Source organism: Pseudochaenichthys georgianus, chromosome 5, assembly GCF_902827115.2.
Source record: "Pseudochaenichthys georgianus chromosome 5, fPseGeo1.2, whole genome shotgun sequence".
Classification (NCBI taxonomy): Eukaryota; Metazoa; Chordata; class Actinopteri; order Perciformes; family Channichthyidae; genus Pseudochaenichthys; species Pseudochaenichthys georgianus.
Window position 1 is genome coordinate 17,704,601 of NC_047507.1, and position 15,043 is coordinate 17,719,643.

The 15,043-nt window shown below is 40.3% G+C and overlaps 1 protein-coding gene across 1 annotated transcript; it reads right to left on the minus strand.

Moving 5' to 3' along the window:
• Positions 1 to 5,088: 5,088 nt before the first annotated feature.
• On the minus strand, positions 5,089 to 14,837 carry rbm5 (RNA binding motif protein 5). Its single transcript, XM_034082471.1, is given in 29 exon segments — positions 5,089 to 5,606; positions 5,714 to 5,843; positions 5,931 to 6,034; positions 6,138 to 6,212; positions 6,319 to 6,504; positions 6,646 to 6,732; positions 6,826 to 6,966; positions 7,105 to 7,238; positions 7,241 to 7,280; positions 7,392 to 7,480; positions 9,099 to 9,216; positions 9,328 to 9,422; positions 9,565 to 9,631; positions 9,919 to 9,987; positions 10,176 to 10,263; positions 10,420 to 10,517; positions 10,684 to 10,844; positions 10,953 to 11,018; positions 11,383 to 11,443; positions 11,742 to 11,825; positions 12,491 to 12,564; positions 12,972 to 13,041; positions 13,199 to 13,342; positions 13,344 to 13,355; positions 13,466 to 13,518; positions 13,521 to 13,562; positions 13,565 to 13,641; positions 14,429 to 14,470; positions 14,699 to 14,837. Coding segments are annotated over 28 exon segments (2,508 nt in total). The 5' UTR covers positions 14,446 to 14,470; positions 14,699 to 14,837; the 3' UTR covers positions 5,089 to 5,480.
• Positions 14,838 to 15,043: the final 206 nt, after the last annotated feature.

A 15,043-nucleotide genomic window follows, 5' to 3' on the forward strand; every position in this document is an offset into this window, starting at 1 on the left:
AGCACTATTCCGCTAAAACAAAGTGCGTAAATCAAATATCCAAAGTAAGGACAGGGTGTGGCTCACACGTGTGTCTGTAGATTGGATTTGAGTATAAAACATACATTAAACAAAAATGTGAGATACAACAAGTTACAACAAACTTTTTTTTTCTCTGTCCGGATCACTTACGCACCAACAGCTATATGAGCACGCACACTGAAGGAGAAGCATATTGTCCGTTCTTACTTCACTCTCTAAACCTGTTATCTGATTCAGAAGCTCCCAGCACGGAACAGACAAGGAGTTGGCACCTGTTAAGAGTCTGGAATGTATAGAGCAATACTCACTTATGAGAGAACAAAAGCTGGGCACATGAAAAGGTGAGGAGGTCATCCTTTGCCTCTGGCAGACACATACATTAATTCACTAATTGACTTGAATTGCATATTTGCACAGCAAGCTCAACTAAAGTCTCTGTCTCTATTTTGAGAAAATGCTGAAGATTGTTGTGTCATAGACCCTTGCAGATCTGAGTTCACCAATCTGTGGATGTGTACAAAGGAAAATAATAATGCAGACAGCATAATGAAACATAATTGATTTGTCCAGCAGTGTGGAACATTGTCTTTAGATGATCCTAACATTGGCAGCATGAGAAGCTGTTATAAATAAATAACAATCAAACATACAATGAAATACCAGAAGTTGCAATTCAGACTAAATCTGTATACACATACTGAGTATGAAATTGACATATCTGCAATGTGTTTTACAGTGTCATCACAGTAGCTTAAAGTGTCCACTAGTTTACCAAGAAACCACTTGGTAAAGTGGAAAGTTTCTAAGGTCTAAAAAATGTATTCGTGGAAATAACGTCTAGCGTCCCCTAGAGGCAATATTGGTTTACAGTTTTTTTTTAATTGCTCAGTTTCTCAGAACACTAAATTCAATTCACAAAACCACACACCCACAGTGCAAAACACCTCATTTCTCCTGCTAAGCGAAGAACTGCACTCAAAACTACATAAACACTTACCAAATGCAAACGTTTTGCACCAAATATAACTTCATTCATAATACTAGATGGTTTGACCACCCAGCTACACGCTGCTGAGCATAATCTAAAGCACGTTCATCTGTTATGGGCTATGCTCTGTACAGAGAGGTTTCTGCAGAGAAAGATTGCTTGAGTTTACAGAAATACAGTAAATGAAGAAATACAAATGAGTTGTTGAAAAAAAATCCTATTTTATTCAAAACTAACATTGTGCAACATGCATCTCAGCACATAGCTACTATGCTTCGGATCTCTCTAAGTGTGATGGCATTGTTTGCCAACACCCAGTTTGTAACTGCTGCTTCCTGCCTCATTGCACATCCTTAGCCTTCCACCTGCACCTCTTTGTTTCTCAGTCCTTCAGATAAACAACAAAGATATAGTGGTTGGTCAGTGTGTGTGTTGCATACAAGTTAGTTTACCACAGTACATTATGCAGGATATGTGTACCGTTATAGCATGCAACATGCCAACAATTCAATTACAGTAATGAAGTAAATACGTTTCACAAAACTGATATAAGCACTGATATATCATGATTATGCAGAGCTAAAACTAACTAACCTGTTTTCAAGTCTAAGTGTCCGGATTACAGAGGCGACAGTACATCGGCTTAGATTAGGCTGAACCCTCCGTCCAGCCTCTCATCGTCAAACCATGTGATAACATTTCATTTCATTAGAGAGTACTCTTCTTTGTCCACGTCCTCTCCCTCCAGCTCTACCTCTACCTCTCATTCTTCCTCCTCTCACTCTCACTCACCTCTTCCTCCTCCTCTCACTCTCACCCCACCTCTTCCTCCTCCTCTCACTCTCAGCCCAGCTCTTCCTCTTCATCTTCCTCTTGCTTCAATGTTGGCTTCCATTGTTGCTGTAAGAAAGTACTCACCTGTGGTCTTTTTATAGTGCTAACATCCTGATTGATGAGCCAACAATTATGCTACCAGGTGTTTGGTCAGGTGGAACGTGTTTCTTGATCATTGGTCCATGTGTGAGGCATTTTGAATATCAGTGTTTTAAACCTGCTAACACGTGACTTTATGTCAGATTCCTGTGTCTTACGTGGAGAAACGTGTGCAGTGGTTTACAACAAGTGCCATGTTGATTTGCAAATTGTGAGAAAAGCTGAAAACGTGTTTAGAGTTTTGGAGATTGGAGCTGATGTTTTGCTCTTTGAGTGTCAGTTAAAATAATTGTGCTTTATGTATAATTTTAGTGTGTTAGCAATCGAGAAAAACTGTAATGGAGTTAAGGGAAAATCATTTCTAACAGTTGGCCTTCTTCTTATCATCATCTACACCTCCTTTAATAAGGTAGTCTATGTTGTATCCTCCAGAGAAGGTTTAATGTGACCTTTCAGGATGATAGTCTCTGTTTCTAGAGACCAAACAAATTGTTTGACACTGGAGGCAAAATCAATGTCAAATTAACAATATTATAAAGACATTTTACCCCAAAAAATATCAAGATACTTGTATTGCTAATTATAAATGTATTTATAGTTAGAGACTGGTGCGAGTTGCCCTGTGTTTAAGTAACCGGCCTTCTTCAAAAAACAAAAAACATGTAAAAGCTAAACAGCCAATTGTCTCACTGTGCTTCAGTCAAGGAGTGCTCTTAATGAAAAGTGTCTTCAGATAACTTCCGTTAGGATTTGGCATTATTTTTGTTAAAATTAGACTTGATATAATGTGACTGTTGTTTTCACCCAGATGGTTAGAAGGCATTCAATTACCAGGTCCATCAGTGTCTGGCTTTTTCTCAGGAAATTGGATGCTTAACTCTGACTTGAATGTCATGGACATTTGTGGGAGGCACACACTGGGTTCAGAGACAGCACAGCAGATACCTTTGAATATACTTTGTAGTCTCTTATTCTACTGCACAGCAGGGTTTTTTAGGAGTAGTAGTATATTACGGCATTTAGCCAGTCGACAGAGATCAGAGCGGTCACAGAACAAAAGGAGGACATTATAAAACCCAGCTCTGAGTCAGACAGCTTCAAGCACCGTGGGACTTGTTGGTGCTTTCTGGCAGGCTCCCAGGTGGTATTTGACTAACATAACTAAGGGCTACTTTAAATTATAAATTACATTTATGGAAACAGTTTGTCTTATCAAATGTGAAACATGTTGCCCTGAACTCCTGTCCCCTGCCTGCTCACACTACACTGCACTCTACACACCAAAAATGTGCCTTATCAATGTTATGAACTTGCCCAGATCTTTAATTAACTTTACAATTTATTTAAAAATAGTTGTATAGGCGCCCTGGTATTAACTCGATAAAACATTTCCTTAGGGGTGGGTACTGGCTGCAGTGGCCAGGGTTCGAATCCGACTCGAGGCCCTATGCTGTCTACTATCATAATAAAACAGAATATCATTCTTATTTTTTTATATTTCCATAAGCCCATCCATTGAGAGTGATATGGATCATCTTTCTCAAACTGTAAGATGTTTCTAAGAAAGTAGGGTGGGAATACATCAGCGTTTGAGTTTCCACCCAAAGACCACAGGAGTTAGGCCATATTGCTAGAATATATTTATGTAACAGAGGTACATGTGAGGTTCCGAGCATTTCTCCCCAAGAGGGGAAAGTATCAAAGGACGAGGAACCATGAAGTCCATGAAGTAACCCAAAGGATGCTTTGTATTATTTTCTATTGAGTAACACACTTTGCTTGTATAAGGACTCTCAGCACAGAGAGCGGTGAACTCAACACTTCTTTGTGTGGACCAACACTATGATTTGTAATTTAGTTTGCAGGCGAAGGTGAATGCACTCTTACAGATCAGTTAAACAATGGATCAGGATCCAGTAAATGGCAGTCATTCATTTTCCACTTACAGGATGTTTTCATTTTCTCCTCGTCTTGCACAAACAAAGACCTTGAACTCAAAGGGCAATGATCTCTTTAATCAAGATATATATAACACAAGTGGATGTTTTCTTCATCCTAAACTAAAGAGGGTGGATGAGGAGAATAAAAGTGAGTTATAAAATGGCAGTGGAGATTGGTTAAATAGAGCAGTTCTTTAGTGCAGTGATTTATCTTTAAAAGAAAATCAAAAACCACTTATCTAAATACTCTAATGTTATATACACTTATAATACAATTTGCACAGATCCTCAAGGATAAAGACTTCAATAGTGTGTATATTATGGCAGAAAAGTACCTTAAAAGTTTAAGACACGAGAGCACCAGAACAATTTTCACCCTGCAAAAAAAAAAAAATACTGTCAGTTTAACATGATAATCATGGAATCTGGGTCTGTATTCGTGTTACTTGGAAAATGTACTTTTGGTGTTGGCTTCAAAAGAAGATTAGAGTGCAAGGTCAACAACCAAATTAGAGGAGCGGGAAAACATTTGGTGTCCTGCTGAACCTCAGCAGGGTGAAGGCCAGTCAGCGCAGGCTCTACACCCGAGTCCTCTAGTGCAAGGACAGCCTCACCACAACACTGTTCACACAAGACAAGCTGACAGCTACATGTTCTATAGTTTACATGCTGTATTGGAGACGAGGCAGGTCATGTAGTCAGCACAATAAACAACATGAGCAAGTAAGCACCCTCTCTGGGATTAGAGCGCTTAAGACCAACAATCCTGTTCTTGAGCCACTATTGAAATAAGTCCCAACAGGTAGTGTTTTAATAAACCTGGATCATTCTACATTTAACAAGACATGTGTGATTTCATGACTCAAAGTTAGACTACTAGAGTTTCTATTCACAAACCAACTGCAGTTTCATTATCCAACATTTTCTTTAAAATCCGGGACATATATTACTGCCATACAATTCTGACCATTGCAAAATCATTGTTGCCCATTGGCAGTATAACATTTCGCTGCAATCAGACACCACTGAGAAATATATAAACATGTGCTACCTAGAACCGCCCTTCCCTAACATCCTGTGCAGTGATAGGGATCCTTATTGGCCTTCTTTTTAATTTTATGAATTAATTGCACCGTTGCAACTATATAGGACGGCGATTAAACAGCCACATTAATACAACTTCAAAAATGTGTAGAGAAAAGGAAATTCATCATTTATCACGTATGCAATTTATTTTCTGTACAAACAGAGATTTTTGTATAAACTGTACAATTGTTTTTAACATGCTGAGGAAACGATGGCAATCAACAAAAGAACTATGTAAACAAGAGAGTGTGAATTTTACTTTGTACAATTTATAAATTATATTTTCACCAGGTTTATATGCCTCAAATACAGATTAGTTATATAGTCAAGTCTAATCATTTTGACGAAAGACATCCTACAGAGGGTGAAATGAATAAAGGGAGAATTTCTCTTTTGCCTCCATGCCAATTCGCTTGCCATTGTTTAGGCAGACATGGTGGAGGTCCACATCATAGAGAAGCAAATCATCGGCAGGCCACGACAGTTCATCATTTCATTTAGACACCAACGGCTTATTCCAATTCAGTGAAGCGAGCAAACATGGCTTTGCGGACCGCGTCTTTGTACGTGTCTGCAGCAGTGAGGCTGTAGTTGCTGCCTTTAGTGCCAAGTCCAGCTCCCTTTGTTCTCAACTGTGCCTGGTGGGGGGGGGGGGGAGACCAACAACGTTAGTACATTTTAGAGATAAACAGATATTGATGGTGATTGGTACTGGACACAGAAACCAGGTCATTGTCGTGAATACCTCAATTGGTGTAGTGATGCCCTGCTGGTTGCGCCCGAGCCCTTTACCCTCCTTCCATCCCATGGCCTGCAGCATTTTGTTCCCGATGTTGTCGCTGTTAAGGCCGTCTTTAGTGGGCTGTTCGTAGTTACTGCACAGGGAAAGGGCATTGATTTAAACATTACGAAGAATGGACTGGAAACAGTTTATAGAGACAATAATTAAGAAAATGGCTTACATGACTGGTGGTGCAGGTTGACTGAACTTCTTCTTTTTGGGCGCTGGGGGTTCAGGGATGCCATATTTTTCCCTTCTCTCAGCTGCACGGTCTCTGTATTTCAGCTATTTACCAGCAGGATCAAAAAAGAAATATAAGATGCAGTCACACCGAGTGGGGGAACAATATGACTCACTCGCAGCTGAGTGATTCTGTTTTGAAACAAACCTCGGTTTCATTTCTCTCCAACTCTTCGAGCTCTGCTTCGGTCATTTTAGATCTTCGGAAAATCTCAAAGTTTTTCTAGAAACGATCAGATGAATACACCAATTAGTTAATGGTCTTATGGCTTTATGGATTGATACTTTAGACTTCCATTTTAAGGCCTGAAGACGTTGTGTGGCGTTACCTTGTGGAGGTCAGATAGCTGCTGATGGCGAACCAGACTCTCCTTGTTGGGGAACTGTCTCCTACACAGCAAACAGGCCAGCTTCTTCCAGTCCGTCATCTTGTCCTGGCCTCCTTCTCCACCGTCCGGCTCCGATACCAACTCCTCGGGGTCGCTGTCTCCACTGTAAGCTGCCACCAGGCCACACTAACAGATGGACGGAGGCGGGTGTAAGTGTTGTTTACGTGAATCATATACGCTAATAATTATATTTACAATGCACTTAAATATGTTTGACAATCATTTCTTTAATACTAAAAACTAAAGGAAATGTAGACAAACATTCACCTTGGAAGTGTTGGCTGAGCTGGCTGGGGGCTCCTCCTCGGGGCCCCTCTCTACCTCTGGCATTAGTCTGTCTAGACTTCCAGTCGGCTAAAAAAACAAAATGAACATAAATGAGCAAATCCATGGCTAAAACATGTGGTAGCAGAGAACTATGTCAGATATGAAATCCTTCTGGATTACCTTCTTCTCAAACAGTATGAAGCCAGCGTCAGCAGCGGCCGCCTCCTTCCTCTCCTCATGACTAACGGGCTGAAAGCCTCCCTTGAAGTTGTCTTTGTGCTTGTTGAGACTTTTAGCCCACCGTTCCATGTCTTTGGCAATCTGAAAGAATCAACAGAAAAGAACAATAAGTCTAACATTTCAAAAATATTTCAGATAAGGCTACATAAAGTTCAAGAAAGGAAAGGCCACATGCATAATAGACAATATGTCTGAGGTAGGGAATCATATCAACAATACCTGCTGAGCAGTCTTGCTTTTGGCTTTTCCTTTTTCTTCTTTGCCCTCTTTAGGCTCCTTGCTGCCTGATGCTGCGTTATCGTTCGCTCCAGTGGAGGCGTCGGTTGAGACAGGAACGTACGTTTGCTTCTCGCGTCCCAGTACAGATACTGCTGAGTCTGAGAGTTGTAGTAATACTGAAAAGAATGAACACCAATGTAGATCATAACAAAGTAAACTCCTGTGACTCTTAACAACGCGACAGACACCACGTGACCTACATTTGGTGTTTGATTGGCACAACTTACATGAGTGGTAGGGTCATAGTAGAGGCCAGTTTGTGGATCATAATAGTAGCCAGAGGACTCATCGTACTGATAGGAGGACGTATCAGGGGCTGTTGATGGTTAAAACAATACACTGTTAACTTTTTCAGTTACTAGTATTACTAGGTTATCATCTCACAAGCTTTCCCAGCTGAAGTCATTTTAAAAGGCAAACTTTTATGTTTTTGAATGTTAAGCTCTAGCTAAGCCTCAGCAGTAATGGAAAGCTGTCTGCCATCTGAAGGACTGGCTGTGGATATTGCTTTGATCAGTTTGATATTCACAAATGTTCAATTTCAGAAATGACATTTGCTATAAAATACATGTAGAACTGCAGGGGCCTCATTTATAAACGCGTGCACGCTCGATAGAAGTGGCGTACGCCAGTTTTACGCATGTTTGCGATTTATAAAAAACTAACTTGACTGGAAAATGTGCGGTCCTCCACGCAAAACTCTGTACCCATGCGTACGCACTAAAGCACAAAACACGGGAGAGACGAGAAAACTGGAACACGTTTGGCAGAAGGAAGAATGGAGAGAAATATTGTGGAAATAATACCATAAATAAAATGTTACCTCTCTCATTTATCATATATGAAGATTCATTTTCAAACATTGATTAAAGCCAATCTTAAAATGATTGAACAAACGCCTGTTTGAGACTCCTCAGTGCACACAAAAACATAAGAGAAAGAGATAAATACGGATATGTTATTGATCATCCGTCGATTATGTTCTCTTGTTAAGAAATGTATTCTCATAAATGATGCGGTAAGCAGAAGGACACAATTAGTTTATACTACTTGCATTTCTATAGGTTGTATAGATACGAGCATGGTTTTATATACCATCATGTTTAATCATGTTTTATGCCGTTCGATAGCCTACTTGATAACTGGTGGATTATGGATATATATAGTTGCTGATCGACAGCTGGAACACAAACCACCAAATACAAACAAATAATTCAGATCCAGTCGTCATGACTCCACTCTGGAGGGATTCCCCGTTCACTTCTTACAGTTTTTCATCGAGGGGGGTCTCCTGTCCCCGGTACAAACACACTGCCTGAGGAAGGCTATGTGTATCTTTTTGTTGTCATTAACCTTTATCGGACCACTTATTTATTTATGTTGGTGACGATCCGACCTCCATGCTGCTACTCTGGTTCAAACTGCATCCACCAAACAATATGATTTATCTCCACCTCCCCAAAATAACCAAAATCTGACACGGTGTGAGATGTCTTTTTTAGCTGTTCCGTCGTCATTTCCTGCGATCTTCTTCATGCAGTCAGTCAGAATGAATGAATGAATGGGCGTTTCTTTGACTATTCATAGGCAAATATGGGCGTTACGTGAAGCCCGCAAAAGCTGCACCGCATTTCGAGTTGATTGTGATTTATAAAAGGGAAACCGGCGTAGGAAGTGCCGTACGCAGTCTTTTATGAATCGGAAAGTGTCTGTGCGTATTTATTTGCTTTGTCCTACGTAAGCAACGTTCCCACGTCAATCCTACGCAAGGCATTATAAATGAGGCCCCAGGTCTCTGTGTTCCAAGCTTCCCCAGGGAAACACTAGTATACATGCGTTATATGAACACGCATGTCGGAGATCTCTGGAGGAGTTTATCTTAGTGCACATCACACTTCAAACTGGACAGGTGGAAATAAATAGTGTTCTCGTACCAGAGCTGGCTTCAGCCGACTGTCCTGAGGTTTGTAATCCAGGAACATATGAAGCGTCTATGCCGGGAAGATGTCCTGAGTGGGCGTTAGCCTCCATTTGTTGGGCAAGCGACAATGCCTGAAAATAAATAAATGGTTATTTAGAGAATGTTACACTATGCATTCTGATTGAAGTAGTAGAGTATTATTACTAGTGTAATTACAGAATTACAAAAAACGTGTGTGTCACCTGAACAGCTGGATGGGCCATCATATGGGGTGGGTAGACTTGTGCACCCTGTGCAATTACTACTCCAGCTGGAACCATCTTTACTCCTGGGGCCGCTAAAATGTAAAAACAAAGCTGCATGTTAGCGGATAAAAAGCTATTTAAGGCTCCATTTCACTAATAGAGAACAGTGACATTACACAATGAAGGGTCAGTAACTGCAGCAACATCTGTGGAAGGCGTGAGAGCCAATCTTACCTCCTAGAATCCCGTTTCCCTGGGAGGTGCTGGCTACTGCTGCCTGCTGGTAGAATGCCTGGTAGTCCTACAAAAAGTAATTAATTCCATTAAAACCTAACCGTGGTATTTTTTCAAATCAAATTAGGATGTAGTATCCTACCGATGTAACTGTTGTAACGCCTTTATGATGTACAGATACAGCATGGTGTCTTATATAAATGGTCATTAAGCATGTGTTGTAGTCTCTATAGCTGCCACTAGATGCTACTACAGAGCCATGAGTTACTAAATGCACCATTAAGCAAACACATTGAAACCAATCACAAAGTATCTGCACTCAAGTTACAATGTTGGTTCATTTGTTCTACTGACCTGTGCCCTTGGAGTATAGCCTTCTTCCAGGTAGTTGTACTCTGACATTACATCTGCGCTCTGCTGGGGCTGGAAAGGTAAAGCAGTGGTTATGAGCCTCTAACTTTGACACTGGGAGATTCAAGATTCAAAGGTTTATCGTCATAACACAACTACAGTGTAATTATGTCATGTATGAAAAACTTATTTCGCAGGTTCCTCAACAGTGCAATTAAATATATGATAAATAGCCGGATGTTGACAATAAAGTGACCCACCTGACTTGAAGACCACTGGGCTGCAGCGATGGCTGTGCTGGCCACGGAGAAGGCACTGACACGGTTCCCGTCAGGCAGCAATAAGTCCCTGACAAAGGCAAAGGGAAGAGTTAGCAAACAAACAGTTATTCCCATCTCTGACGAGTGTGGGCGATTCTGTTATTTAAAGTCAAGGATATTAAAAAGTAAAGAACATAGAATAGATGTAGGTAAATCTTTGGACAATTCACACTATTATACTCACTTTCTAGCGCTTTTAGCAAAATCCACCCCAATGGTTTTCCCATCCAATTTTAAAGGCGGCTGCAGTCCCTGTAAGATGGTTAGCAGCTGAGAGGCCTCCTTTGAAAGGGAGGGATATTCAGACATCAGTGAGGCAAGTTCATCAACGAGAAAAACGATAAGAAAATCTCAGGACTAACACCACGGGAGGCCAAGTAGAAGGCAGTACACTCGTACCAAGTGGTTGGTTTTAACAGTAAATTGTACATGTTAAAGAATAACTCACCAGAGGGGAGGACAGCTGTACAAAGGCAAAGCCTCTGTTCTGGCCTGTCTGCTTGTCCTTTATGAGGCGGATGTTGTTAGATGAAAGATTAGCATATGGTGCCAGGGCCATCAAGATGGCTTCTACGGTGGCCAGAGAAGCTATATTTCTCAGGATGATTGCTGTGAAGGAAAAAAAAAAGACTATTTAAGAAAAACCCTATAAAAAAGGTTAGCAATATTTTTTGTTTCTAAACAAGCAGGATGTTTCCTCTATAAAAGAGTCCTTACTGTCGCCGTAGAAATCTCCGCCGGGCTGAGTTTCTGTCGCTCCAGTATTATTGCCATTTTCACTGTCTGTTGAGAAAATCACAGAAGAGAAATAATGCATTAACATAGCGGTCCGGAATGTGTTATCAAGAAACTGGAAATTGGGTTTAAAGTGTTGCGTCAAAAAGTGTCCCTATCCTTAAGGTAGTGTTTAAAATATAGAGCCTTTTCCGTGAACTCTATTAAATATTTTGTTCCAATTTTGTATTATTGTCAGGTAGCAAGGAAATAAGGCATGCTTGTTTCCTATATGCACTTAACCTACATCCATATCATTTGGTTTACTAGGCCTAACACCAAAAACACAAACTTTGCTTTGCATCCCAGCACTGTTGCCTCAGGCTGCGCGGATGTCTGCAGTCTTTGGCCTCTTGTTGATTTAACTACTTACCGGCTTTGGTTGCTCCACACCTGAAGCACTTCAGCCTCCTCCGGAAATTGTACAGGCCACACTGCAAGTAACCGTTCACATCATTTTTATTATACACCTACTAACGCCCTGAACAGAGCTGCCTCAGAAAACAGGCAACTATATTGGTGCAGCATACCATACTTACCTGAGACACAACCTAACCGTTACCACTTATTCAAATGTAGGTGTACCACAAAGTAAGCTAACAGGACTGCAACAATTGTAACTTATGGGCCTAGCATATATACTTATACGAATGTGGGTCAGTGTGTGAAGTGTTCTGTAGTAGCATGGTTCGAATAATGTAGCCATGAAACCAAGATATATTATAAACTTACAGTGTTGCAGAGCCAGTCTTCATACTTGTTTCTGGGGTGACTGTAGTGCATGTCCACGCTTTTCCCCTTGATTGTCAGACGTTTCTGAAAGAAGACAACAAAAGTCAGTCAACCATTCTTGGGAATAATCTTATCAATAGAGTAAGCAGTGTTGGAAGGGAGAGAAGGGGGAGAGGGACCCCCAACAGATATCCTTTGTGTAAAAGACAAGACAGGCACATGATGTATATGTGAGCATGATGTGTAGAGGGTTTAAGGTGTTTGGGACCCGAGTGCCCAGGCTGAGCTGGAGCAGAGTGTACAATGTGACCCTAACAGACATTTCTGAGTGCTTTTAAGAAGAAAAAAGAAAAAATGGAAGCTACAAATATCCTCATCTACTGAGTTTTAGGCTAAAAAAATAATAGGCTGAGCTTACATCCAACTCAGAAATATCACTGATGACTATCACCAAGTAAGGATCTTGAATGCACATACAGGAGAGAACCTCTCAATACGAGTTAGCTTTGCTAATACTATGACAATTAACAAAATATAATGTATAACATTAAGTTGTAAATCATGTATTTAAGTATCTCTAATAATGTAGAAAAATCACATATTTATGCTTTCTGGCATACAATCCATGACTTTTTTTCAAAAGATCTGTAATTTCTACACCACTGATTCAATGCACTTAGGTTGCCTTTTGGGTTATTTTTTTCCAGATCCCCAAGATTAAAAACTAGACTTGGCGATTGTGACGCAACCTGATTGGTCTCCATCCATCGTGTAGCATCTTGCAAGTGATAAAAGTCCACGAAGGCGAAACCACGGCTTATACCTAGAGACAGCATTCAAATATAGACGGGAGGCGTGTTAGTTAAGAGTCCATGGGCATATTATTCAAACTCTTCCACAAACTGCTTCATGACCCAGGCACTGTTAGGTAAGGCCACTCTTTAAGAGTTTTACCATAGCAACACTTCCTGTTGAATATCGTTGTTTTAAACACACTTAGCAACAAAGTGTGTCTGCCAATTACGTTTCTGTTTAAACAGTTTTTCTTGCTCATACTTACCTTTTAAAGTTCCTTAGTAAACTGAAATGATAAGTCTTATAGAAACATCTTAAATCCTTGATACTATTCTCTGCTAGCTGCTATGGGAAAATGGGTCTGAATGGAAGCAGATTTGTCCTATGGTCAAAGACTGGGGGGAGGCTGAGGTCCGTCATGTTTCAAGGTCTCACCTGTTTTCTTTTTCATCAGCCTGACATCCACTGGCTGTGGTCCCTCCAGTTGGTCTATGGAAAAACAAATCTGAAAAAGAACGAGACAGTATGTTAATATTATGATTTGAAACCTAGCCCCCTTAAATAATGCAGTACTTCTAACAGAATGAGTAGTGCACACAGGTTTAACCAAAGGAAAAACACTTAAGAGGTTGTATATCTGCAAAAGAAAGCTACAAACTTACATCGTCTTGAGTGATATGAGGAGAGAGACCCCAGAGCATGATAGTCTTGCTCTTCTTATCGTCCCAGGCTCCCTTCTGTAATCCTCTGGGAAGGTCTCCATCAGAGTGATACCCATCTTCTGATCTATCACTGTTACATCGTTTTCCTTTCTCTTTGCTTTAGAACAAACAGATCCGTGCATCAGTTAATTGTGAAACCTGTTCTGTTGACAGTATTTTTACTAATACATTATACAGCCAATAATTCGAGAACTATAGAATAACTACCTCTGGACTGTCTCTTGTTGGTCGACGATCTCCTTCAAACCGATCACTGCGTCCTCTTCGCCCCAGCGGCGCTGGTTGTGATCACGCTCTTGTCCCTCTCTCGTCTATCGCGCCATTCTGGATCATCTCGGGGTGCGTCAGAGCCATATCTACCGCTACGCTCTGTTCGACTTAGTCTATTAAGGAGGACATTGAAAAGCACGGCAACACATCAGTAAAACTAGCCTGCAATTGTACAATATGTCTTAGAATATGATTTAAACAACTAATTTTGTATCAAACTCACCAAAATGTGTTCTTAATTGATATTACACATAGAATGAACCTTAATTAATTCCCCTTTTGTTCGGAAAATGTCAAAAACTTCCATTAAATGCTGCAACATTTACAATGTTTGTTGGAGTGCTTATGTGTAGAATGTTTGCCTTTACGTTTACATCAGTCTATGATTTACAAACTTTATTTGTAGTCTTCTGGTACACAAAAACCACACATGAATTATTTTGGATATTTGCCACTTACATTGTGTTGGTTAACCCCACCCTAGAGGACACTTTCTTACTCTTTAAATGATAAATGCAAGTTTTTGCTGGGTGTGTGGAATGAAGAAAGTAAGACACATGGCGGTGTGTGAACTGAACTGTTTTCATCAAATCAGCTTTACATTTATGAAAACATTTGATGAAGCATCATCATATTTTATTTTTCAATCACATTTGGATTTGATCAAATCCAGTATGTATTACTTGTTGTTATATTCTCCCCTACAAAGATAACTTTACAAGTTAACTGTTAAACGTACTTATGACAAGTGTTAATGCATGTGTTCTTGGTGCCGTGTAACGTTCGCTTTCTTTAGAGGAGGCATTTAAAACTTACATTAAAATGAACACTGCCATTTTAATTAGCCACACTTACTATGGGCGACAGCGACAGGGCTTAACGTGACTAACAACTACTCACCTTTTATCTGCTCCCATTGCTCCCAAAAGCACCCACACGACTCTAGAAAGAAAGAAAGCCAAGACTTTTGATTTAAAATGCTGTGTTTTGAGGGAATACGCATGCCTAAAAACGGTTCCACTAAAATCGAATTGGCTGAATTAACTATGAGCACAACCAACTGCTAATAGACCATAACATGGATCAGGCCTAACGTCAGCAAACACACGTTACTTTAGCGAGAAGCCATATCAATGTTTCAGTTTCCTGTGTGAAAGTGCAATGACTCACCAGTGCAGTTTGCTAATAATGTTTTTACCCACTAGTAATTTATCAAAAATGTAATTGAAAAATCGTGGGTAAAAGACTCATTTCACGTTCAAGGACTAAGCACAACACTACGACTGCACCTTCTTTGTCCCAAGATGCATTGGTGTTTTACCCGGTGCATTATGGGAAGTAGGAATATTTCGCCCTGTGTTTGCCATACAGGCAGCACTTAGTCCTTTTGGTTCAATGCTCTCAGTCTCATTAGGCTTGTGACTTAACTTTTTCTGCCGTCCACAATGTTGACTGGTTAAGTTAAGGATTCAAATTACAGAACATAAACAGTTGGGGCTGGAGCGCCAAGTTGTT